This window comes from Urtica dioica, chromosome 7, assembly GCF_054948205.1.
Source record: "Urtica dioica subsp. dioica isolate 48M chromosome 7, U.dioica_male_clone48M_v1_H2, whole genome shotgun sequence".
Lineage (NCBI taxonomy): Eukaryota > Viridiplantae > Streptophyta > Magnoliopsida > Rosales > Urticaceae > Urtica > Urtica dioica.
The window spans coordinates 37333149-37360883 of NC_142762.1; the positions used below are offsets into that span (position 1 = coordinate 37333149).

Genomic DNA, 27735 nt, shown 5'->3' on the forward strand with positions numbered 1-27735 from the left:
TGTGCCTTATAAGGACTATTTTGGCTCACACGTGTTCAAATATAGTAGAAATAAATTATAACATTGTTAGCTATTTCGATATAATTTGCAGGTAACATTTAAAAAAAAAGTCATTCGATTTAGCTTGAAGCCTTAAGTCTAAAATAATCTTATCATGTTCCTTTAAATTTTTTGGTTATTAATTGAATTTATGTAATCATGTTTCCACTGTTTGATTTCATGGTTACATATAAAAAAAAAAAAAAAAAATCTTTTACATATTTATTTTATGAGAAAATAACGGCATAAATATCTAATGTTTGACCGAAATCATATTTATATATCTAACTTTTTTTTCCGGTAAATATACGGTATGTTACATTTAAGTTGTGCCATATGCTTCCTTGTTCATTTGGTCCACGTGAACGGTGATTTAATATAAATTTAATGAAATTTCAATAAAATTAATGAAAAAGTAATTACTTCATTAAGTATTACAAAATTATTAAACATTAATAATTGGGGAGGCTCAACTTATGCCTCCCTTCCTCTTCTTCTCTAATGAATTTTCTTCTCTCTCTCTCTCTCCCTCTCTCTCTCTCTCTCTCTCTCTCTCGTTAAGTTAGATATGGGTCTCTGGCGGCTATCACCACTAAAACAGGGGAGATTCTCGGGGCACATATCAATAGTGTGGCCAAGGTGATCATAGACCGAAATTGGTGATGTACTCAAGACGGGTGTTTTTACAGTCCAAGTGGAGTTAGATGTGACAATGCCTCTTTGTCGTGGCATCACAATTCAACTCGGGAAAGCACCGAAAAAGGCATGGTGCAAGATCAAATATGAAATGCTGCCCGCTTTTTTGTCTCCCCGAATTAGGCATCATTGAGAGAATTGTGGTGTGGACGGCGCGCCAAAAGAAAATCCGGAGAAAGGCTTCGGATATGGATCTATCTTAGCAAGAACTGCTCCAAATCGCTTCTCCTCCCCGATTAAACACATGGAGTCAAAAGCAACAAAATACTCGATGAATTGGTGATAAGGAGTGCCGCCATCATCTTAGGGCGCGGCATCGGAGAAGGAAACGAACGGTCGTGACAACACCATGAACGAGGCAAGGACGCCCCAGACATCGTCACATGCGAATTATTTTTATCGAAAAAAAAACAATACATGTATATAAATATGACTTTGAGTAAACATTAATTATTTTTGGCTGCATTTTCTTTTAAAATGCCACTATTAATTGTGTTTCTGTTCTTATATATTGAGGGCAAAAGACTAGTTGAATAAACATCTCCACACATCCTCGTCATTGAAAAAAAAAAAAAAACCCTCAGGAAATAAGATCATTAAAATTGTGGCTCGTTTTGTTGGTTGTTTATAGTACCAAAGATCTTAACTTACTCATATGACCTCTCATAAATGTACATAGCAATAGCATCACTATGATTCCTTTTAGCAAGATCAACACAATAATTTTTGGTGCCTAAAGCAAATTTTGTGTGGGTTTTCTTAAATTGAAATGTGTTTTTAATTTTTAAAATAATCAACTAATGAAGATTCTATGTCAACATTACACTAGCAATTCAAATTGTAGTAATGTTGAAAAAAAACACATAACTAAAGTGGTGAAAATTGAAATATGAAAAGAAAGAAATGACATATTTTCTATTAATCAAACCTAGATAGCATTAAAGTATCAGGCAAAAATAGTCACATCCCAACTAGGTTGGCACCCGACTAACTCGCTAATCATCTACTTATGCTATCAATTAGGATAAAACTATAATCATCATTGTCTTGTTACGTTTCAGTCTATAAAGTACCGGAAAGAACTATATACCAAAAGTTCATCAGTGGAATACAATTCTGCTTCAAAATTATACTCTTCATTAGTGGAGATGAAGAGCCCTTGCTTGGATAAAGCCTGAAAGAATAACCGGGATTTGGTTCTTCGCTATCCTCCTGTAAAAACAAAACACAAAATATGTTGAAATGTACGTAATATGTAATCGAAAATAAATTAAATATGATAGAAAAAAAAGACACATCATATACTTTTGCTATCGAGTATGATATATAATTATATATAATCTTTTCGTTACACTTCAGAATATACAAGAGGAAAATAAATAAATAATACCTTCAAAAGTCATCGATGAGATACAAGGGCTTCAAAAGATCTACTCTTCGTTGGTGGTGAAGAGGCCTCATTAAAACCTTGCTTGGATAAACCCGTAGGAAAAAATCCACGCAAGGATAAAAGAGTGCATGATCGTAAGCTGTGATTCGCTTCTTCGCCATCCAATAATTAAGAAGAAAAAAAATATGAAAGATTGGTTAGGCAAATCATCAAACACTTGGTATGCCATCTTCTTAAACTGAGTTACAAATCCTATTGATAGGAAGAAGAGCAAAGGAAAAGTACCTTTTGGCAAGCTGGCGAAAGATTGAGGTGTTGTTGAGCCCAATTATAGGAAACACGCGTCTTTGAGTCTGTAATGAATAATGCCAAAAGCAAATTTAAAAATGTTAGATTACATATATTCAGCAACTAATTTATGAAGTATTAGAGTATAGACTTGCGTGTACAACACGTAAACTTATTAAAACATATATAGTCGAATGTGTATGCCACGCTGGCAAGAGTTTGTTAGCTCAGCCACATAGGCATTACTTTAGTTAATTGAAATTATGTTACTCTATAGCTATACAGAGACAGAGTATAAAACTTGTAATCATCAACGATTGAGTTCAGTAATGAAAATCTTCATTTTACTCACACCTAACATGAAGCGTTTTGCAACATGATTACCTGAGAAGTGATGTGGTTCAGTTATTTCCGGTGAAGCTGGTACAGAACATCATTGAGGAGTGCTTCGCTCGTCGCAACGTGTCGAATTGAAGGCCGTTCTTTTCGAAGAAGCCCAAGAGATTGGTTCTACTCGCACAAACCTCGTTGAAAATCACGCCATCTTTTTCGGTGGCCGTGTGATCAAGGACGCGATTTCGCTCCTGAATATACAACACTTTCAGTTACTTAGCAATCAATTCAGTAATAAGGCAATGGACTTATAAGGAATAGTTGAGATAACCTTTGAGTGCAAACACTGGCTTTTACTCGATCTCTTGTCAACCCTTGGCTTCCGATCGTGGCATCTGCCAACAATTTCAAGAGAGTTTTTTTTTTTTACTGAATTGATTTCAAATGCAATGACACGGTGTTGAAATTTGATATGAATTACGTACCTTTCACATAAGCACTTTCCATCGTAGCTATTATACCAGAGGTTGCCTGATATGATGGCATCGCAGCAATTGGTGCAAACATGCTTCAAGTCTATCACTATAAACTCCTCTTTCCGCGACCGAAAGAACTCGCCAAGCTGAAGAAAAACAAATAAATTAGACCAGAGCAACAAAAAAATAATAATAATAGCGAAGAAGAAATACTTTTTTGACAAACCTTGTACATAAGCAAAATATCTGTGTTGACAACACCTGGGTGCTTTTTTCCTCTCCTTTCTTCTTTCTTGGTTTCCTCTTTGATGTTGATGAGAAGATCTTCGACGAGTGTAGGCCAGCAATCGCCATCGAAATAAGGTAAACGATCGAGTAATGATAACCACCTCTTTCCGGTGAAGAAGCGGTCGTAGAATGTCGTGTGATTCACCACAATGCCTTCTCCGGCGGCTTTTTCGACCATGCTATGGTACCTGAATCACAAACATATCAAATATGTCACTTTGATATGAGTAATCAACCTGTTTTTTTTTTTTTTTATACAACAGTTTATTGCAAATTTTTAATTTTTTTTAATTGAATCCGATGAGGAAATATAACTCAAGCCATTATGCTCCTCGAGGCTAAATTATTTTGCTGAGAACATTTCTGTTACTTAATATACAACACACAATATCAAGATTTCATATATCAACGACACTGTTAATATGAATGCCAGAGCAAATTGAATCCTAAGAACAACTCATCAAAACAAACCTTCCTAATCCGTAATTTAAGTAATCATGATAGAATTGACACAAAATGGCTAGAGGAGATAAATTATCCATAATAATTAAAAAAGACGACGATACAAATAAACAAAATACAAGGATAGAAAAATAAACAAAGCTTAATATAAACCAACCATTGTTGAAGTGCTTCGGGCTCCGGCATCCTCTGATTCTTGGGATGAGAGTTAAAGATGTATTCGTCGCCTTTTTTAGGCGGGCATGACCAAATATAGCAATTGGTGAAGCCACGCAACTTCACATAATCGAGGTAACTAATCTGTAAATTATAAGTCATATAGTTGTGAGAACTAAGTACAAAACAATAATAATAGCACACTTGGTCATATTTGACTCATTGCTCACCAACACTTGATGATATATGACAGTTCTAAGAGGCTCTCCAGATGAGGCCATTATGTTTGGCTGTAGCATCTTGACCGAGTCGAGATACGAAATGTACGCGCAACGTTGGTTCGGCTTCTCACACTCTGCCCCGTACTCTTGAACGTACAAACTAAATACGCACACATCGATCCCGCTAATCTTCTGAAACAGAAGGATCAACTGAAAGAAGAAGAAAAAAAAATAACATTAATACTAGCTAGTGAGAACTATTTATATCATGAGCATATAAAATCAGTCCATTGTCCAACTGAGACCCAAGAAGAGACCTTGGACGTGTACTCGAACTCAGTAGGGTAGGTTTGGTCATGAATAGCACCCAAGAAGGCCTTGTTCACTTTCACGCTCTTCTTCGTTGAAAGAACTACTCTAACTGAGAGGTCCTTCACTTGAGGAACCTGTGGTTTAATTACACACCAACACACATATGTTAATGTAGACAAATGAAAGAAGAAGTACATACATGCATACGTATATAGGTACGTACCTGGTGCTTGGCATGCATAGCCCTGGCTTGCGTGTCACGTGAGAGGACGATGGAAAGGCGGCGGTGGATGTGGTCGCTGAGGGCGGTTTTGGGAAGAGTCTTGGCCGTGAAGAAGGGTTCGACTATGTGAGGTCGTTGCACCAAAGCCAGCCAACACTTGGGGCACTTGTACGAACCGCTCTTCTCTTTGCTATTGAACATCCCGCAGATCTGGTGGTGCCACTCCTCGCACTCCTCGCACTCAACCCACTGCATATATAAGTAATGATATTCTCGTCAGCGCGCTAATGTGGGCCCCATATGTAATGATATTCATCTGCTGACGCACTCAGATTGGGTGGGCCCCACAAATGTGTGTACACGTGATGAGGTTAAAACGAACTTAGGACTCACCGGCTCTTCTTGCGATTGGTCGTTCTTCATGGGGACCAGACGAGAATGGGATGTTGGTCTCCAGGGTCTGCAGAAACAGGCGGGACAGAGTCGCCGAAGTAACTTCCGTTGCGTTCGATCATTCCGCCGCAGTTCCAACAACACTTGATCTCCGGCGCCAGTAGGATCTGTCCCTTCCCGCACAGCCCACACTTCTCGAACTCCTCTTCGTCGTCGTCTTCTTCTTTCTCGCACTGTTCGAGTACCCACATTACTGTTATGTTTGCTATCCACGGTGTTGATCGAGTGAGTTGACTTATTATTACCTTGGAGCGACTTCGAGTGAGACTCCTCAGATGGTCTCTCAGGTCTTGTGGACTCACGACCGGAGAGGGAAGTGCCATCACGCGCTGCCTCTGGTTTCTTGAACATTCTACGTAATCCTCGCTTGCGTTGACTGTACTCGTCCCTGCACAGTTCAAACCAGAAGAAGAGAGAGACCCTCTCTTACGCTTCTTCTCGCTACACAATCCCATTGCTGTTTCTTGTTTTCTTTCGCTCTTTCTTTCTCTTCTTTTTTACTTCATAATTTTGCTTCTTTATAATAGTTATCGTAACCTTCGGTGCGTCTTTTATTTTATTTTTTTTCCTAAATCTTTGATTGCGTATTTAGTCACGGACCCGGCCCAGCTATTAGGCAAGTAAAGCCATTGCTTGCCTAAGGCCTCATATTTACTCATTTTATTAGTATAAGCAGGGCCCAATTATATTACGGTCTTTTCGGAATATATTTCAGGCTTGTTTATCAGGATATACGAATAAAGCCTCATAAATTGCTGCGGGTTCGTTAATATATTTTATTGTTAATGAGTTATCAAATAATTGATAACATTCTTCTTATGAAAATTTTGGGTTCCTTAGATTATTGTTATCAAATCTTTGATAACATTCTTTTTTATGAATATGACTTATACTGAATAACGCAATAAACTTTTTGGCATGTAAATTAATAATATAAGATTAGTTTTAGTTCATATTACATTAGAGACATATCATATACATACACCAAAAGATCAAAATAAAAGTTCCAAAAAAATCAAACAATTATTACAGCCTATAAATTGTTTGTGGTGTTCATTCAAAATATTTATAAAAGGTGAAACACATATTTTGAAATTAATCATCCTTCGATTTCCCTTTTTTGTTAATTTCTTTGTCACTGCAAAAAAAATAATAAATAAATTTTTAAAAAAATAAAAAAATAAAGAAAGAAAATTAATTTTGGCAATTAAAATGCGAATGATAATTTTTTCATATAAAGTAGAAATATGAAATACTTGGACGAGGTGCGTTTTCGTGAATCGTTCGAGCTGCATATTAACAGTGTTTACAAACATATATTAAGAACGTGTACATTGTTACAAAAATTTGCTTATATTATTTAAAAGTTATTACCTTTCAACATGGATTTCCGGATATGGAGTTTGTGAGAAGTTAAGATAAGATAAGTTGTTGTTGGAATCTTCAGTTGATACATCGTGAAACATCTTTTTTCCAATCGCTTTTGTGTTTGCTCCTTTGTTCTCAAAAGAAATTTGGAATATGACATATTTTCCTATAATATCAATAATTGCATCTGGGATTTTTTGCTTGTTATCGTGCACGTGGTTTTCAAGTAACATAGCACATGATTCATTGACCACGTTTTCTACAACCTGACCAAAAAACATCACCTTCATCCTCCCTGTCTCATCCTCTATTATGGTGTTTAACTTGTACCTAAATATTACATTTAAGTTAAATATAACATATTTATATATATAGATAATATCTAAACTACTAAGGTTGTATGTTCATATATGATAAAAGTAACAAATTAATAATATATATGATTATCATTACCATGGCATAGGCGGTTCTTCTAGGTAACCATTGTTAGTACACCTGTTGTCAATGGTGCCCACAAGAAGAGTTGTAGTCTTTATATTGTACATTTGATGTAATAAAGTCTCATGAAGACTCTTGCTTGTAATTGCTTATTCATTAATAAAAAGTTGAAACATTCATTCATTCCTCCTTGTCTGTTTGAAGCTTTATGATAAAACATTAGTCTTTAGTCCATAAACAAACTAAACAATTTACGAAGAGACAAATGTAGATTTGCATGAACAAACTCTTCGTAGTTTGCTTAAAACGATATATTCGCAATCTAAGGGTCAAAGTACTATTGACCTCAGTATGATTGTTAGGAGAATCTATGATGTATGGTTATGAGGCATTGAGAGTTGGAGACTCTATAGTTCTTCTAGGTATCTTCCGAAGGTACTGAATTGACCAGTGCACTTCTAGAGACAAGATAAGAACAAACCATTTAACCTCTTATGTCTCGAAGTCACTACGTATGAATTGCATCGTGCTTACCTTAATCCTTAAATGAGACATGTCATTTCACACCTTACATATTCTCATTTGAGAAAGTCAGAGTTCGGACTCACTATGTGATTCCGAACAAGGCCTATTGGTGAAATACTAAGTTGTGAGAATGTCATGAGTAACTTTGTGAAGTTCTCATAGATATGGAATTCATGTACAAGATTGCTGAAATGCAATGTATATCACCTCATGCTTTGTTCCTTGGAGTGTGAATAAATGAACTGGCCAGTGTCCAAATTGAGTCTTGACTCTTTTGGATGAAACAATGTGACTTGTTAGCTCCTCGTCAATACATTGTTTCTAACTTATTCACAAGCGACAAAAGAGTTGAGGAAATAACAGCTAGAAGAATAAAATGGTAATTTCGTAAATCCCGACTAGCTGATGATATTCATGAAGGGTAAACATAGATAATATTTAGTGGATCTGCTCATCATAATTTGGTTGAATTCTTGAGTAGAAAATAAATTCATTTGAACCGAGAGATTTTCAGTGTTAACTCTTTAGTGGAGTCAGTTGACATTAAGCTAAACTTGGAAAAGGTTTGTGAACTTTTGGGTCCAAGTGTTTAGCTCAAGCTTTGTTCATTTGGATCCATGAGGTCACTGTCACGAATCACATCGAGTAGGAATAGTTAAACTAGAAGCTAAGTCAAAACAAAAACGAGACAAGTTTTACGAAAATTGTCAAAAGGGTATTTTTGTCTTTTGAGACATAGGATGAAATGAATATCAATAAATTTTTTGACATGGTCATTTGATGACATACATCACTCGGCCAAAATTAGATTTATTGGGCCTTGTGGATTAATTTCATTTCATAACAATTTTATTGAAAATTCTTAATGGGCCTTTTTCATGTTGTCATGAACAAATGGAAAAGCTTCTAGAAGCCTTTTCTAGATGGTTTAGGCGCCCAACATACCCAAAAAAAGAGAGAATATTTTGTGCATGAATGTATCAAGATATTTGCCAAAAGAAAAAGAGGAAACAAATTTGCATATGGATGTACTAGTGGAATCGGCCAAGTGAGAAAAAGGCAAGACAAGGAAACAAAAAAGGAAACAAATCCAAGCCTTCTAGAAGGAAACAAATCGCCCAAATGAAAGATGTAATAAGGCTATATTGCTCATGAATATGTGATATTCTATAGAAGAGGAAATTACCTTATTGAAGGCAAAGCCTCTCCTATATATAGGAGCCTCATTCTTCACATTTCATTCATCCAAAGTTTTAGAGATTGAGAGCTTCCCTCTCTAGACTTGGCCGCCCCTCTCCTCTCTCTCTCTCTATTCAATTTCGTTTTTATTGTTTTGGCACCTAGGTCCTCATTTGACCTAGTGTATAGCTCTGCGACTTCAAGACTCGTTCTTAAGTCGTAGTGTTTAAAAGTGCCCACACACTAATTCCTTTTATCTTGAATGATTTAGTGATAGAAACTTTCGTGGTTGCTCGAGTTAACGAGGAAAAGAAGAGAGACGTGCTACGAGGGAGACGAACGTTGCAACCTTTTCCAAAAGCTTCTCAACGTTCAAGCTTCTAAAAAGGTTAGTAGTCTTTTATGCTCATATTAGTTTTTATTTACATGTGCTTGCTCTTTGTCTAGGTTAGTAAAAACTGTTTTACTTGTAAAAGAAATTTTTTAAAATTCCGCCGCTTACCGAAGCGTTAAACTTTTTCTTAAACCCTAGATCAATTACAACAAGTGGTATCAGAGCTATGGTTAAAGATATGCATGTACATGTATTTAAAAATATGAGCTTGAAAATCGTTTTCGAAAGTTTACTAATTTTGTGACAAGTTATTATTGTTTTCTTAGATTTTTTTTAATTTATTGCTCTTGCCTTTAAATTAAAAATCATGTTGTTTTTCTATGAGTTTGGGATGTTATTAAAACACATTAGAATTAGTTCTAAAAGTTTTTAATTTTTTATATTGAAAAACGTGTTTTAAAGGTTTGAGAAAATTTCGAGTAATTTTGTGACTAGTTATATTGTCTTGCTAGTTTCTTTTATTTACTTGAATCGTTTTATGCTTGTTGTTATTTCTTTTATACCATGTTATTACCTTGCTAATAAAACACAAATAAAAGCTTTAACAACCTCCTAAAACGTTTCGTTACACTCGATTCTTTTTCGCACCTAAAAAGACCGAACTTTAATTATTTCTTTTTCTTTGAGCTGGAGTAAAACCCGCAGTAAAAGTGGCATAACTCTCTGCTCAGTAATCGAAATTTAATGATTCTTGAATCAAATTAAAGGTCTGTCTGTCCTCTTTCCAATGCCCCGGTTTTGGGTCAAAAGGACATTGGAGCCGCCAGTTATGGCAATTTTACTCCGAGGTGCGCGGCTGTTCCGAAAGTCCAGTTATTTTAGAATTCCGGATTTTCAGCCCCACTACCATGAGTCATAGAACTCTAATGAGAAAATTTTCTTGAGCAAAAATGTTTTTCATAAGATTATAAACATGATGTGTAAGTTAAAATATTTTGATTTTTGAAAGTTTAATTGAAATTGAATTTTACAAAACTAGTTTGAATCTTGAAAAACCATTTTCGTTTTCAAACTTGAAAATATTTTGTCATCCGAATCAAATAAGTTTTCAAAATGTTTTCAAAACTATATCTATATCACATATGTTCAAAATCTATATGCTCTTGAAAATTTGAGTGGGAGGTCTCCTTGTAGACAAGCCGAAAAATAAAAAAATGTGTAATCTAAAACTTTCAAGTGTTCGAGTGAGTTGAAGTTCACACTTCCCTCACGCACTTTCCCGAAATAGAAAATAGGAAAAGATCCGAGTATGTCCCTTGTGCCTTTATGCACTAACACTGCTCTGAACATGAAAATCTAGGATTCTTTTCTAGTTGTCTGCTCTATCGCTCTATAACTAGGAAAACCGTTTCCGAACTTATAAGAGTCGATGTACCAACTCCAAAAACTAAGTGGGAGGGTTATACTTGTTGTTTGTAACCCACGATCCCCAACACTAATGAAAAGTGCAATTGTCGCCAGACTAAGAGTCACCCTAGTGGCCCTCTCTTAAATGAGAGTACTCAAGGGCGCTTTGCACTGATCATTGGTCAATGAGCTAAATCCGAAAGTGAGACAATGAGACAAGACCTCCCCTCGGCGGATTGTTTTTCAAAGTCAATCTTTTGGACTAAGTGGTTGGTTACACACTTAGACTCAATCCCTAGTAATCCTCCCTCGAGGCCCTGCGAAAGGATGTGAGTGATCAAACCAATTTAAAAGGTGGCTGGTCTCAATCATTTCATTTTAATGATTAAGGTATTCAATTAGAATTCGAATAAAAATTATATGTATATATATATATATATATATATATATATATATATTGTATATTTGTTGAACCTTTTCTTCAAATCTTCAAGATCAGGCATGTGAGGGTCGAAGTAAAAAAGTGTAGATGCGGTACTTGAAAGACATGGTTCGCCTGAATTTGAAGTATTGAAATTTTATAAGATTACACTACAAAATTATAAAATCAATAACAAAATATTTAAAATATAAATTTAGTACTTACCTAAATATTTTTTTTACTAAGAGAGATGTGAAAACTGCAATAACCGGGCTTTCAAGTGTTTTGAGGATGTTTTCATCAAATTGATCTGCTTTATATCAAGTGTCACTTGCAACTTCACATTTCTTAAAAAAAATTATTATTTAAAAATAAATTTATAAGCTATAAAAATAAATATGGATATAAGTAACATACTAAGTAGTCTTGATGATTATATTTCACCGAGATGTGGCGGTGGTTCTAATAGCGGGCCTCTCTAATTCCTCAACACATGTCAGAACTCCAACGACATCTAATTTTTTTAATTTAGATTAATGCTATATAAAAAAATTAGATTGCAAATTGTTGTGTTTCTAAAGTATTGAAGAAATACCTGACAGTAGCTCAACATTGTATATTCGTTTTTGTAATTCGTTGAAGGTAGCAAAATAAAATCAATGGTGTGGTATTTTAGTGTTACCATCGACAACTACGAATGAAGTGGCTTTCGCAAAATGTATCATCAAGTCATTTGGAATAACCTTATAATTAGGCTTGCATACGTCGACTAAGAAACTTTTGATGTCATAGACATTGCCAATTTTAATTTTAGACGTGATAATGTTCGCATCTCGACCTCGTATTACAGCATGTATCGCATCATCCTAACAAAATTTTAAAACATGAAACCTTAGAAATATCTATGATTTATAAAACCTGAACATATTTATTAAAATTAGTACTTACATTTTCATCAACCAATAGGAAACCTAAGGAAATAAGTGTGTCCGTCTTCATATTATGATTTCCCCACATTCTACAAACTCTTAATCGGATAAAATTGCATCTTTGCTTTGCCTTCAATTCTCTAATAGGGGTTGCCATTTTCTGAAATTTTTACATACATATATTCAAAAATTAAAAAATATTTGTTAATATTATGTGTTAATATTTTAATATACATATCGGATTTTTTTGTTCTTGATTTTTAAATGACAAATTTTAGGTTTCGTAAATGTTAATTAAAAAAAATGCATTAACAGTAAATATAGTCTAAGCCTTGTGAGTCATCCTTATCCTGATTTCGAATGATTATGAAGTTTGTCACGTTATATTTTCTCCTTTCTCCGTGTAACGAAAATTTCAAATACAATATAAAAAGTAAAAAAAAAAAAGAAATACATCATGAGTATAATCTTGAGAAAATCAAGTAATGAAATAATTACTTATCATAAATTTAATTAATTTCGGTCTGATTTGACTATTAGCTTAGTACAATGAAATTTGGGCCAGATCGTTAAAAAAGATTAGATGATTGACTAATTGCAATAAATACTTGTAAAATTTAATCTAATTTTCTAAATCAAGTTTAATCTAGATGACAAAAATTTATGTTTACGAGGAGGCTTCCACTGTGTAATAAGGTTTTACATGTTAAAACTTATATTTTTTCAATTTGAAACATGAATTTATTTCTTATGGTTGTGCAAAAATGTCCATTATGATTAATTATGCATCATATAATGTAATATTGAAACTGAAAGTAATCAATAAAAATCTTATTTTCCAAATATAAAAAAAAAAACTAAATACTAATTAATTAAAAGTTAGACAAGTCTGACAGCAGTCCCCAATCAAATCCAAAACTTCATAACGTCTAATCTAATAAAATTGATAATAATTAAAGCACCGTCACTTTTTCAAAAATCAAATTCCCTCCGAAGCAAATCTCTCTCCCTCTGAGTTGTCTGTTCAGTTCTACTTCAACTACGAATATACGAGTCATTTAGCTTCTCCTACAAATATTTCTCATTCGGCCAAAAAGAAAACCCGTAGTCCTTGCAATGGCTACCAAGAACGTAGAAGAACCTAGAATCCCAGTCTTCACAGTCTTGAAGAACGGAGCGATTCTCAAGAACATCTTCATCGTCAATAACCACAATAACACCACTTCGGACCAGAACAGCGAACAAGTTTTGATCATCGGACGACATCCAGACTGCAACGTCGCGCTAACTCATCCCAGCATCAGCAGATATCACCTCAAAATCATATCCGTTCCCTCTTCTCGGAAACTATCCGTGATCGACTTATCGTCAGGTCAGTCACAAGATTCCGAGCCGAAAGCAAATCGTTCCGCTAGGGTTTCGTTCTTAATTTAAGGATTTTTTCCATTCTTTCTTTATTGTTGTGTTCCAGTGCACGGGACGTGGGTTTCGGAGAAGAAGATCGAGCCGTGGGACCGGGTTGAGCTCCACGAGGGAGACTCGTTGAGGATCGGCGGTTCGAGCCGAGTCTACAGGCTTCACTGGATTCCTCTGAGCCAAGCCTACGATGTCGAAACCTCGTATGTCTCTAAATGCGATGAGCTGATGGAGGACGAGGACAACGATCACACTGCTGTTGAGGCACTTCAGGTTTTGATTCTTGTTCTATTTCTTTCTGTTTGTGGTGATTCGTGACTTGTTTTTGGGATATCAAAGAGTCCAATTTGGTGTTTGTTTCTTAGGATGAGAATTCTGTGCCAATTAATAACGAGATTGTCGAAGAAGAGGAAAGGACATTGACGGTGGAAATGGAAATGAAAGAGAAAGAAGACAATGGGGTGAGGCGCTTTTCTTATTCGGACCTTGTGTAAACCTACATTGCAACAAGACTTATTTATTTTCCATTCCTAATAATGATTGTCTTTTTTGTGTGTTTTGTTTGGGTTGTGTAGGGAAATAATCCTATGTTGCTTGAGAGTAGAGAAGTTCAGTCTTGGGGTGTTCATGACGAGGATTTGAGTTCTTTATCCTCTGAGAGCTTGGAATTAACTGTAAAAGAGATTCCAACGGCACTGCCTCTTCCAGATAATCCAATTTATTCGATTCTTGATGAAAACGAGGAAGGTGTTGAGAGTCCATTGAAGGCTGTTAGCGTGGAGAAGGAATTCTTGAGCCGCTGTGAAAATGAGCTCTTTTGGAGTACTACAGAGAAATTGACTTCTGAGGATTTTAGTTTGGATGACGAGCTCTTAGGATATGAATTTGATGCCCGGAGCACAGAACCATCTTTTGTTACAGAGGTATCTGAAAGAGAGTCTACGGAGGTCTATTCAAGGGACCTGGAGAACCAGAGCTTAGGATCACACCCTGTTACACTTGAAGGAGAGTCTCACAATATCGGTTCTAGAGAGCACGAGAACCTGAGCCCAGTCAAAGACGGGGTTTGTGCAACAGAGGAAGTGACTTTGCTGGTTGGAGAGGTTTCGGCTGAATCTTTAAGTCAACACGCTGGGACAAACTCTAGGTCCCTTGAAGCTTTCTATGATGTCGAATTGCCATATCATAGCCTGAAGCAAGAGGATTCTCCAAGGGAGCCAAAGCCATGTATGTTCTCCGATTTTGATTATCCAGCTTCTGAAACTGTTACGGGAACCAGGGATATGAGATTCTCAGAAGGTGAAGAAGAACTGAGGGGTGTCTCAATCATGGAATCTGTTAACTCATCTTTGCTAGCTGCAGAGGGAGGAAATCAGATCCCGGAGTCTTGGTACATGGCAGAAGGAATGGCTCGATCAGGAATGTTAAAGAAAAGCTCTTCAATGAAGTCAGATGATAGGCCAACCTTTGAGAGCATTTGGTTGAGAAGAGGTAAACCTGAGAATGCCATTCAGCTCCGAACAGGAAAGACCACAGTAGAGACCATGCTCAGCGGTGTGGATTCTGAAGATGGAAACCATAATCAGGAGGACATGGAAGATAAATCTGCATTAAAGGAAGTTTACGCTAGCTTGGGTGAAGAGAAAGAAGAGGCTTTTACCCCGGACAAGGAAAATTTCACGCAAAATACCTATCTAGTGAAGTCCTTGAGAAGACAGGGTAGTGTGGTTGTGTCTGATCTGAATAGTAGACTAGAGACCAGGCTCGACAGTCTGGATTCTGAAGATGGAAATCATAATCAGAAGGACATGGAAGATAAATCTGTATTAAAGGAATTTTATGCTAGCTTGAATGAAGGGAAAGACGACGCTTTCACGCCGGACAAGGAAAATTTCAGGCCAAATACCTATCTAGTGAGGTCCTTAAAAAAGAAGGGTAGTCTGGTTAAGGTGGCATATCCTTCTTCTTTGGGCGGAGAGACCGTGCATGACGGTATTGATTCTGAAGATGAAAATCATAATCAAGTGGACATGGAAGATAAATCTGCATTGAAGGAAGTTTATGCTAGCGTGAGTGAATGGAAAGAGGAGGTTTTTACCCCGGATAAGGAAAATTTTACTCCAAATACCTATCTAGTGAAGTCCTTGAGACGGCAGGGTAGTGTTGTTAAGTCTGATATGATGGCATATCGTTCTTCTTTGGATGGAGAGGATGAAAACTTTACCCCGCATAAGGAAAACTTCACACCGAATACCTATGTAGAAAAGTTTCTGAAAAGGAAGGGAAAACTAGTTGACTGTGATGATGCAAAGCGCAGTCAGGACTGTTCCGAGGATGCATCGACTCTGAAGGCGAATCACTCTTCTTTTGATGGGGAGGAACATGAGAATTTTACACCGGATAAGGAAAATTTCACACCAAATTCCTATCTAGCGAAGTCCTTAAAGAGGAAGGGTAAACTTGTTAGCGCTGGTGATATGAAGCACTATCAGGACTGTGCCGAGAATACATCTACTCTGAAGGAAAATCGCTCTTCTTTGGATGGGGAAGAAGATGAGATATTTACACCGAATAAGGAAAATATCACACCAAAGCCACATCAACCAAAGTCCGTGAGAAAGAAGGCTGTGCTTGAAGAAATAAAGATTGCTAAACCAAGCAGATTATCCCCGCTGAAGATTACCTGCTCTCGTCTCCAAGAAAACTTTGATCTATCTTTCGAAAATGAGAATCAGGTACCGAGAGTTCTGCAAGAACTGAAGTCTCCTACATCCGGGAGTAAAGTGAGGATTGAGCGAGAATTATTGGTTAAGAAAAAAAGACCAGAAAGGGTACCATTTCAATCATTAGTTGAAAAGTCCGACGATAATATCGAATCATCGGCTCGGGGAACCAGTTTATCGGTTAATTACACGGGAGCTCTGGAGCAGAAGAAGAGGATTACCAATGCAATCTCTGTAAGTCTACCAACTAGCTCTACTTTTATGTTAATAAAACTATCTTAATCAAGTATGAACTAGTAACTGAAGTTCATTTCAGAACAACTCTGTTCGACAGAGTAAGAAGGCTTGGACAATGGTTGCGGACATCGGTACTCTTCTAAACAAGCAATCCAGGAAGTACTTGCAGCTCTTACAAGGTGTTAAGCACACTTGCTTAGTCATTCCGAGAATGGGTAATTGAATCTATATACAACAAAAAACACATGAAACATATGATTCATTCTCCTTTGATGAAGTATCTGCGAAGCTGACAAAAAAAATGGAAATGTCTTTTGTTTTCTCAAGTCCTTAGGGAACTGGGCACCTTGAAGCAGCATGGGAGTCTCTTCAGAAGAAAGAACGAGGCTTGTGTAGTGTTGGAGTGGATCGAGCAGTGCATGGTCGAATTTGGGCTGTGGATTCGCATCCAAAGCTCGGCCGAGGACGTAAGGCTGACTGCTCCTACACCTCCGGCTTCTCCGCAGACTCAGTTCAGCAGTGGAAGTGGATGGTCTTCTTGCGACGAGACAATGACCTCTTTGCCCTTTCCGCGGCGTATGAGTTTAGCAGAACTTATTTCCCCGACGACAGAGGATCATATTCTCGAGTGTGCTCTCATGTGTAGGAGAGCAAACAGCGATAGAAGGGTCGTCCTTCTTAGCGATGACGTGACTCTGAAGATCAAAGCTATGGCCGAGGTAACGAGTGGAATAGCCGTGATTACTTTGCTTGGATTATAATTCTATTTTAATTTTTTTTTATCGTAGGGCTTGATATGCGAGACGGCACGGGAATTTCGGGGGAGTCTGATGAATCCGTTTTCGGAGAGGTATTTGTGGGCTGATAGTTCTCCTAGAGGGCAAACTTGGTCGATTCAAGATGATGTGGTTTTGAGGGAGAAATATGATCACTGGGGTTTGAAGAGGCAGCTGAATGGTGAGAGTGCCAAGGGTTTGAAGCTCATTCTGCTCCACAATTCTCAGTATGGTCACAAGAAGTCTCTCGTAAGCTCGCTAGGATAGTCTCACAATCCTCATTTCTTTTTGGAATCCGAATGTCGACATAGAGTTGATCGGATAATTTTGTGCATCTTCTCTGATGAGTACTTTCATCATGTTTCTTTATTTTGCAAGATCGATCTTTGTTTCTGTTCATCAAACACAAAAAGGAGATTAGCTAAGAAAACAAATGTCAGCTTTATCATTTCTCAGAATGTACAGGCAAAATTATGAGATCTTGATCAGGAGTTAGCAATGGTTATAAATGATGAAAAAGAAACTCTAGCATCTTTGGCGTAGAAAATTAGTTAGCTTGGCTTATATTCAATATGTCATTCTATCTTTTTGCTCAGCAGCATGTCCTTCCATCAAAGTTTAAACATAGGACACAAAGATCATTGATGAAATAAGAAATTGGAAGAGGTTAAAAGAAACGAAATAATTTATTTCACTCTGGAACATTTTTAACAGGGTACAGTTGGATCTGATGAATACACGATGCTAGTCAGAAACTGTGAAAACCCTGATTAAAGTTAAACTAGAAATGCAAATAAAATAATGGATTAATTAACTAATTATACATTCATTTTACACGAAATTATTCGTCGGCGAGTCTCCAAGAGTTTTCTGGGTGTAATTACAAGACCCCGACAGAAGCAACGAGAACGAACTCTCCGAATCTTCGTAAGGCGGTCGAGGAAACTCATGAAACCCGCCGAAGCTAGACGTATCGAAATTCATCGGCGAGAAAATCGCGGTCTGATCTTCATCGATGGTGTCCTTGACCGGAGAACCCGAGCCGAAACCGAAGCCGAAGCTCAGAGACACCGCCGCCGGAGAAGAACCTTTCTCCCTCGCCGCCGCCGGCGCTTCTGCGGCGGCTCTCGCGTCGTCGAGCGGAATGGCGGGAGTGTGGCCCTGGAAGAGCGAGATGTGGCCGAACAGCTTGTCCTTCCTGGAGAAGGTGGTCCCGCAAGAGCAGAGCCACTTGTCCTTCCCGCAGTGCTTCTCGTGGGTCTTGAGGTCGGCGATGACGGAGAATTTCTTGGCCTTGCAGCGGCTGCAAGTGAAGCTCTTGTCGCAGTGGGTGCGCTTGTAGTGGTTCTTCACGCACAGTATCGTCTTCAGCGGCTGAAACTTCTTGTGCTCCCGGTTCCTCTTGCAACCCCCGAACGGGCACGAGTACCGCTTCGTCGCCGCCGCGGGCTCGGCGGGCCCCGCGTTGCTGGGCTTGGCCAGCGCCGCGGCGGTCTTGTACTCGTCCCCGTGGCCCCGCATGTGCATCCTCAGGTTCGCGTCCCTCTTGAACCCTTTCCCGCAGATCGCGCAGAAGTGCGTGTGCGGCGCCAGAATCTCTTCCTTCTCGAGCTGCAATATCTCGTACGTCCCCGGGGCGAGGCTCTCGCCTTCCTCGGCCTCGTGCTCGTGCTCCTCCTCTTCCTTGAGCTCGGGCTCTTCGCGGGCCTGCTCCGGCGGCGGCGGCGGAGGGAGGAGGTTTCCGGCGGCGGAGATCAGCTGGGCGATCACGGACGCCACGTCGGCGGTGACCAGGTGTCGCTGGCGGCGCTCGTCTCGGGTCTGGCGGCCGGCGATGAGGTGGACGAGATCCTGGAGCTGGTGGATCTTCTGCTCGAGGAAAGCGAGGTTGCTCAGCATCGTCTTCGGGTCCCACTCCCGGTGGTTATTCGCTTGGGAGGCCGAGGTCGGGATCGTCGGCTGGTTGAGTTCCGGGAACGGAGGGTCGATCCCGATCCCGTAGTCGAGAATCGAGGGACAGTCCCACTTGGGGTGGGGATCGAAGTTGGGATAGGATCGGAGATTATCCGACGAGATTCCTTTCGGTATTTCGTTTCCGGATGAGGAGGAAGAATTCAGCCACTGCTCTGCTTCTTCGAGATCCATATCTGCTTCTCTTCAGGGTATCAAGATCTACTCTCAGCCCAAAAAAAGAAAGAAAAAAAAAAAAAGGAAATTATTATTATCCTGTAAATATGAAATGGGATAGGAGAGAGAAGGAAGGCACGATCTTTCACTCCCAATCAAGCTATGAGCAATTTGGGCTTATCAATTTATTTTTAATTTTTGTGGATTTTGTTTTGAGTCAAGTTGAAGGGTTTTGATTTAAAAAGGAAGCAAAAAAGAAGCTGTCTTTCTCCATGGAAAGTCAATATTAGTTCTCAAAGCCACCCCCTTTTTTTTTTCTTCTTCTTCTTTTTTAGATATTTACTAAAAAGATTCCCCGAGAATCTCATTTCTAGATTTAAACTCGATTTCCTCAATAATGTATTCAATCTTAGTAATCATACGGAAAAAAGTTTCTACTTTTTTCTCAGAGCTTCTACAACTTGTAATCATACACCTTTGCTAGCTCTAAAAGCAGTAAAAAAAAACATTCCAAAAATAATAATCTTAAATCATTAGGAATGAACGAACAAAAGGAAGACCAGTTCCAACCACATCCAATCACAAAACCCATAAGAACAAAACTATTCAATAAATGAGGTCACAAATCTAGCAATACCATGCTCAAAGAAAGAAAAAAAAAAAAGGCGGATCAATATTTAGTATTTAGTTTCAGAAACACAAACCAAATTCACAAAAATGAAAAAGCATAAATAACAGAGTGAAAGAAGAGTCACCAGATTCCAAGACTGTTGAGATGCTCCTCTAGTCCACACCCTACTTTCTAGAGAGAGAAGCGACGAAGAGAAAATGGACAATAAAGAATACATAAATGAAGGAAGAGGAAAAAATGGAAAAAATTATTCAAGAAGGGCAACAATATATAATATATAGATGGGCATATGGCGGGACCACAACTTGCCCTTAAGTCAACCCTTCAAATCAAACCGTTCATTTTGTTTATTTATTCATTTATGATTAGTATTTAACTATAATCCATGAAGTCTTTCATCCGAACTTCTTCAGTGGGACCCACTCATCGTCAGGCTTGTCAGTTCGAGACACCCACGAACGAAGAACCAAATAGACGACACCCACCAACTTTAAACGACGTTTTATAAAATTATATTATAAAATTTTATTTAGAATGAGCTAAAAATTTCTAACGCTAAAAAAAAAAAAAAAAAGGGGCAATCATATCAAATTTTTTTTTACTTGAAAGTTGGCGCTCTTTATTATTATTATTATTTTTTTGTGATAGAAATTATGCCCTATTTTCAGTTTATTGTTAAATCAGTGATTTTTTCTAATGTTGAATTATATGTAAATATTGGTATTATTAAGAAATAAACATGAAAGATGTACACAAGTATATCATTATAGAAGAAGGAATAAATGTAATTTATTTTTACTTTTTGCTCGTGTATGTGTGTGTGTGTGTTAGAAAGAAAAAAAAAACGTCAGGTTGATGGAGCTTTGCTAAGAAGAGCTCAAAAGATACCGTAATAACTAAAAAGAGATACACATATGTTATTCACGGTACGAGGTATCCTAGCAAAGATAATGAGAAATTAGAGAAAATATGAGGTAACGAAGCCAAGCATAGCTAATGATTTAAAGTCATATTCTGCTGCACAATAATAAAACAAAAATTCGTAAGGCTGCTTATATCATATATATATATATATATATATAAAATGTTACATTGTTTCCGTTCGCTCGGTTGTTGGCTTGTGGAAGCTCCGACGGTGTTAACTATTTGGAAGATAAACTCCTTCAATTCATTTTGCTAGACGAGAGTCTCAATATGCTTTGTCAATTGGAAATTCACAATATATATTTTGACTTTGTGGTTTAAAGGCAGAGTACATGTTATGGTTTGAGATTGCTTGACCGAGTTTTCTTGTAGAAAATTGTACAGTATACTTATTTTATTTATATTTGTGGTACCTGAAATTTACTAAGTTGTGGAAGACTGATCATCACTAACTTTATAAGTAATCCTTGAATTTTAAAAATTCGTTTGACCCTCTTGATTACCTTGCGTTGATTTGTATAAAGCAAAATGGTCTTCTTTTCTAAGTTTTTAAACGGAAGTTTATAAAATTTAACGTTAGATCCTTAACATAATTTGCTTGATAAATTTTCACATCATTTTTACCTTAAAACTTAGGGCTGTACAAAACCGAACCGAAAATCAGATAAAACCGATATCCAAACCGAACCGAAACCGAAATCTGGAGCCACGTCAGATAACCGAAATTCGGATTCGGATAACCAATCCGGTTTCAAAAACTGGACCGGATATCGGATTTGATTTTAGACAAATTTGGATATCGGTTATATAACCGAATTTTTTTTATTTAAAAAATTAAATTAAAAATAATTAAACATAGGTCTTTCACAACCACCTAGACCATGATTTTGAAAAGAAAAAAAACAAAAAAAAACCTTCACAACATTTTTTACCTAACTTTTATTTTTTTATTTTTTAGACTATGGATTATTATTTTAGAGCTTTATATGACTCGTTTTGTACTCGTATTTAAATCATTTTAATAATTTTAGAACTAGCTATGTATTTTAAAAATTGGATGGCCGCTTTGTTTAAACCGGATATAAAATTGGATCCGAAATTTAAAGAATCGGATAACCGAATTTTAAAAAACGGATATTGGACCGGATATTGGATTTAAGAAACCGGATAAACGAATTTGGATAATCGAATTTCGGATTTAGACTAAACTGGACTGGATATTGGGTTGAATTTTTAAAAACCGAATATTCGGATTCAGATATAAAAAATGTAAGAAATCGAATCGAATCGATCCAGTTTCAACCATATTAAAACCTATAGACACATAGGCCCCCACATTTGAAATTTCATAGAAGATAATAGACGACCTGAGTTAGGCAAAGGGTGAAACGTGCCAAAATTTTAAAATTCGTGGACCACTAATACTAATTTTTGGGTTCAATATGTTATAACCCAAAAAAAAAAAAAAAAATCCACACATATAGATATAGTGCGGACGTGTGCGTGCGAGAGGCATTGAAGGCTGTGGGAGAAATTCCAAGCTACGTCATTGCTTACTACTGAACTGGCTCATATTTTGTAATGTTTTGTGTTATTAATTATTACTTCATATTTCATTGCCATACATGAATAAAGATAATAATGCTTACAAATAACAACTCTCTTACATCACAATAATACGCCTTGCATGGAAAAATAATGGGCGTACTGAAGATTTAGAGATTCAGAGAAAAAGAGGAAGTCTGAATTAATGAATTACAGAATAGAATAGTCTGGGTATATATATAACCCTAATATAACCAAAAAGGGAAATAAAGAAAAAGGGAAATAATCCTAAATACAATAATAATAATAATGACTAATATATTATATATATATATATATATATATATATATACGCTAATATCCCCCCTCAAACTCACGATGCTACAGCAATAAGCATTGAGAGTTTGTCAACTAAGAAGCGGAAGCGCGAAGTGGAATGAGCCTTCGTGAATAAATCGGCAATTTGAAGTGAAGAGGGAACATATGGCAATGTGATTGTACCAAGCTGTAGATGATGGCGGGTGTAATGACAATCAATCTCAATATGTTTGGTTCGCTCATGAAAGACCGAGTTACGAGCAATCTGAATGGAACTCTGATTATCACAGTATAACGGCGTAGGATGATGAAGAGTGACACCCAGATCAGCAAGTAACCAGCGTAACCAAACAATCTCACATGTAGTCGTAGCCATAGCGCGATACTCAGCTTCAGTGGAAGAGCGAGAAATAACATCCTGCTTCTTGCTCTTCCAAGAGATGAGTGAATCTCCAAGGAAAACACAGAATCCAGTGGTGGACTTGCGATCCGTAAGATCACCAGCCCAATCAGCATCAGAGTAAGCGCGCAACTCCAATGAAGACGAGGAGGGAAATAATAGACTCTGAAACTGAGTACCACGAAGATTCCTGAGAATGCGCAGAACAGCAGCCCAATGAACTGTGGTAGGAGCAGTGTCAAACTGACTGACAATATGAACAGCATGCGCAATATCAGGACGAGTAACCGTGAGATAAACCAAGCTTCCAACCATCGTGCGGTATAAACTGGGATCGGGCAGAGGAGACCCATCAGATGGAGAGTAGCGTGCATTGGTTTCAAGAGGAGTATCAACGATTCTGTTGTCAGTGAGACGAGCGCGCTCAAAGAGATCTGATATATACTTTGACTGAGTAAAAAGGTAGCCCTTCGGAGAAAAAGCCACCTCTATACCCAGAAAGCAACGCAACGAACCCAGATCTTTCATAGCAAAACACCGAGCCAAGTCAGACTTCAACGATTCAATCCCATCATAATCATCGCCGGTAATAATCCTGTCATCGACATACAAGGACAAGAGGATACGGCATGTACTTGTATGCTTGACGAACAAAGCGGAGTCGTGTTGACTAGGAATGAAACCAAGGGAGGTGATCACAGTGGAGAACTTCTCAAACCAAGCTCGGGGAGCTTGTTTGAGACCATAAAGGGCTTTGCACAGCTTGCACACATGTCTGGGCTGATGCGCGACACCAGGAGGGGGTGTCATGTAGACCTCCTCGTGAAGATCACCATACAAGAAGGCATTCTTCACATCCATCTGAGATATCTGCCAACGATGTACGGAAGCCACAGCGATCAGAGCGCAACAAGACGGGCCTTGTACCGCTCCACGGACCCATCTGATTTAGTCTTGATCTTATAGACCCAACGAGAACCGATGGCCCGCTTCCCTGACGACAACGGTACGAAGTCCCAAGTGTGGGTTTGATGCAGAGCAGTAAATTCCTCAGCCATATCAGTCTGCCAAATGGGGTCAACAACAGCTTCTCTATAGGACAAAGGCTCAGACAAAGAGTGAAGAGACACGTGAAAGGAAACAAAAGATATAGAGTATGACGAATAGGCAAAATCGGGAAGTTTAGTGGACTTACGAGGACGGGTGGACTGACGCAGAGGAGGATGATCCGCAATCTCAAGTGATGGCTGAGCAGTCGTAGCAGGAGGAGTCAGAGGCGTGTGTGTCTCAGGAACCAAAGTATCAGTGTGTACAACCTCATCGGCGTCAATATCAAAAGGATCAATGCGAATAAGATCATTCTGAGTCATGTTATGAGAACTAGCAGGAACATAGAAGAAAGGAATATGCTCTAAAAACACAACATGACGAGAGACATACAATTTCTGACTGGCCGGATCAAAACAACGATATCCCTTTTGACCAACACCATATCCCAAAAAGACACACAAGACTTAGGAGACAATTTATCGCGCTCGACGTGAGGTCGGAGAACGAAACAAGTGGAACCAAAAACATGCAAACATGCATAATCAGAGACTTTTTCAAACAACTTTTCGAAAGGGGACAAACCTGAATTATGAGAGGTTGGGATTCTGTTTATGACATAGGCAGCGGTATGGATAGCTTCCCCCCAAAAAATACTAGGAACCTCGGCAGACAGGAGAAATGAGCGAGCAGTCTCAACAAGGTGACGATGTTTCCTTTCAGCTACACCGTTTTGTTGAGGTGTATCAGTACATGAGATTTGACGGATAGTCCCATCGGAAGCAAGTAACTGGCAAAAATCGTTAGAAGTATATTCACCCCCTAAATCACAACGAAAACATTTAATGACAGCAGAATGTTGTGTTTTTACAAGGGCTCTAAAATCACGGTGAATGCTCAAAAAATCAGATATACGCTTCATTAAATAAACCCAAGTGTAACGAGTGAAATCATCAACAAATGAAACGTAGTATCTAGAACCACCCTTATTAGACACGGGAGCAGGTCCCCACACATCAGAATGCACAAGATCAAACGGAGCAAGAGAAGACGAAACACTTTTATGAAAAGGTAAAGCTAAAAATTTTGCAAGTTTACAACCACTACAATCAGAAATATCCTGGGAGTTCAAATTTCCTAAAACTCCCGTAGAAACCAAAAAACGCAAATGAGACGCTGAAACATAACCCAAACGAGAATGCCACAAATAAAAGTCAGACGACAAATGACTCAAACGAAAAGAATATAAATCCACACTAGAGGCAGCCACATCCGTTACTTTAAGTTCATCCAAGACATAGAGTCCCCTCTGCTTACGGCCTGTCTCAATCACCATCTGAGATCGCGGATCCTGAACACAACAAGATGAAGAAGAAAAAGTGACTACGAAACCAGAATCAGTCAATTGACTAACAGACACAAGATTTAAAGCAAGACTAGGAATATAGTAGACATCAGGAATGGAAATATGAGATGTAACAACAGAACCAAAACCCTCTGATGGCATAGGGGTGCCATCGGCGGTCATAATGGGTATGGACGAGTGAGGGGACAAAGACACAAAAGATGAAAAATGAGGGACATATGGTTAGAAGCACCCAAATCAAGTATCCAAATGGAGGACGGTATACCTGGGACTGACGATGAAGACAAACCTTTAGAGGAAGAGGCTGACATGGCATGAGGCTGAGAGGCAAGGAACTGCTCAAACATGTACGGGTCCACAGATGGGGCAGCAACGTCGTTGGTGGGCGGAGGTGTCCATGGAGGTGTCGGACGAGGTGCCCACGGAGCTGGTGCACGAGGTGCCCACGGAGCCGTCGGGCGAGACTGAGGCTGGGTTGGGCGTTGATGCTGCTGCTGCTTCGGACACTGAGCCTTCCAATGTCTCTTCTCTTTACAGAAGGCACATTTATCCAGAGGGAGTGATGACCTGGACGTACTACCAGCAGGAGAACGGTACGGGACAGCAAGGACAGCAGGCACCGCGGGTGATGGACTCTCCTTGTCGATCTTGGACTTGAGACGAACCTCTTCGGCCAGCAGCTCGTTGACCACAGAATCAACAGAAGGAAGAGGACTGCGGTGAAGAATCGCACCACGCAATCCCTCAAAGTCGTCACGAAGGGCCATCAGGAACTGAACCAATCGCTGCTCTTCACGCCGAGAGATGTAAGCCGCCACTGCCCTCAATTCAGCCGACTCAGTCAATGCCAACTGATCCCACAATGAGGACATGGAAGAATAGAACTCTTGAATACTCAAACCGTTTTGCCGAAGCGCACGAATATCCATCTCCAACTGATACTGTTTGGCAAAATTAGACTGAGTATAGAGTCTCTCTAGATGTCCCCATACCTCATTCGCAGTCTCGTACTTCGCCAACTGAGCACCGATCGAGTGGGTAACAAAATTGTTAATCCACGTGATAATTTTCGCGTTGTTAGACTCCCAAACATCAATCGAAGTTGCAAAATCTTCAGCCTTCTCATCGGTAGGCTTATGACGCACACCCGTCACATAACTCCACATCGATTTTCCACGCAAAAAATTCCTCATAACATAACTCCAATATGAGTAATTTTTGCCATCCAGTTGAACACCAATTGCCTGAAGGGAATCATCTCTACGACTCGCCATATCGAAAAAGCACAAATCCAAACACTTTAAAAAGAACGAAATCCAAACAAACAGATAGAAACCCCCAAATCAAAATCCGAAAACGAAATCAACAACGCATCCAAACAGCACCGAACCGATGAACAGGACAATCACTCAACCAATTACGACATCCACAAATCAAGAGGAGGAGACGAAAATACCAACGATACCAACTATCCGCGAACACCGTGCTTGGTATATTAACTTTCTTCAATCAATTAACAAAAGCCATGAATGGAGAAGATGACTCTGATACCATGAAGATTTAGGGATTCAGAGAAAAAGAGGAAGTCTGAATTAATGAATTACAGAATAGAATAGTCTGGGTATATATATAACCCTAGTACAACTAAAAAGGGAAATAATCCTAAATACAATAATAATAATAATGACTAATATATTATATATATATATATATATATATATATATATATATATATATATATATATAGGCTAATACGTACGTTATGAAGTTGATATTTCAATCTAAATGATTGATTGGTATGCACATAAAAGCTATTGTCAAAATAGGTTTGGCTTTCCTATATCTATCTTAAGGTTTGAGTGTCAAATTAGGCTGGGACAAAAAATCAATCTCTAACACAGACTTACCATGCTGATAACTTTAAGTTTTAAGTACATGCTTTTATATACGTAATATATATATATATATATATATATATATATATATATATATTAATGGAATAAAAAAAATGATCATAAACATGCAGTTAGTTAAATAAAAAATAAAAAAAACCAAACACTACCACATACAATTTTCACTAAATTTGACTAAGGTTTTCACTAAATCAAAAGTTGTCAAGAACTTTACGTGCCTAAAATATTAGGGTGTCAAGTTCAAAATGTCAACCATGTTATACGAAAAATAGAACAAATTTGTTGAGGCGTCCAACAGTTGGAGCATCGAAAACTGGTAAAATAGTTATTTACTTTTAAATTTTATAATAATTAATCATTCCAACTAAAGTGTT

The 27735-nt window shown here is 38.2% G+C and overlaps 4 protein-coding genes across 5 annotated transcripts; 1 reads left to right on the top strand and 3 right to left on the bottom strand.

Annotated features, from left to right (window-relative positions):
• Positions 1–1874: 1874 nt before the first annotated feature.
• LOC149391258 (histone acetyltransferase HAC12-like) lies at positions 1875–5792 on the bottom strand. The gene is made up of 12 exons (XM_089619963.1): positions 5583–5792; positions 5319–5510; positions 4885–5133; positions 4667–4795; positions 4359–4559; positions 4130–4272; positions 3449–3698; positions 3232–3368; positions 3078–3141; positions 2938–2997; positions 2411–2478; positions 1875–1947 (listed from the first exon to the last, which is right to left on the bottom strand). Exons 1-12 carry the CDS (start codon positions 5790–5792, stop codon positions 1875–1877), a joined length of 1776 nt encoding a protein of 591 aa, XP_089476089.1.
• A 7134-nt stretch (positions 5793–12926) lies between these two features.
• LOC149391259 (forkhead-associated (FHA) domain-containing protein) lies at positions 12927–17633 on the top strand. Of its 2 annotated transcripts, none has more exons than XM_089618837.1 (7): positions 12927–13310; positions 13410–13627; positions 13720–13815; positions 13930–16311; positions 16394–16529; positions 16642–17033; positions 17103–17633. In XM_089618837.1, the coding sequence occupies exons 1-7, from the start codon at positions 13055–13057 to the stop codon at positions 17355–17357; spliced, it is 3735 nt and encodes a 1244-aa protein (XP_089474963.1). In that variant the 5' UTR covers positions 12927–13054; the 3' UTR covers positions 17358–17633. The 2 variants fall into 2 exon arrangements, with proteins under 2 accessions (XP_089474963.1, XP_089474964.1); XM_089618838.1 differs by having other exon boundaries at positions 16412–16529.
• Positions 17634–17757: 124 nt separating this feature from the next.
• On the bottom strand, positions 17758–20090 carry STOP1 (C2H2 and C2HC zinc fingers superfamily protein). The gene is made up of 2 exons (XM_089618839.1): positions 19973–20090; positions 17758–19262 (listed from the first exon to the last, which is right to left on the bottom strand). Exon 2 carries the CDS (start codon positions 19233–19235, stop codon positions 17922–17924), a length of 1314 nt encoding a protein of 437 aa, XP_089474965.1. The 5' UTR covers positions 19236–19262; positions 19973–20090; the 3' UTR covers positions 17758–17921.
• A 3844-nt stretch (positions 20091–23934) lies between these two features.
• Positions 23935–26722, bottom strand: LOC149391261 (uncharacterized). The gene is made up of 5 exons (XM_089619964.1): positions 25714–26722; positions 25400–25579; positions 25014–25159; positions 24836–24904; positions 23935–24510 (listed from the first exon to the last, which is right to left on the bottom strand). Exons 1-5 carry the CDS (start codon positions 26720–26722, stop codon positions 23935–23937), a joined length of 1980 nt encoding a protein of 659 aa, XP_089476090.1.
• Positions 26723–27735: the final 1013 nt, after the last annotated feature.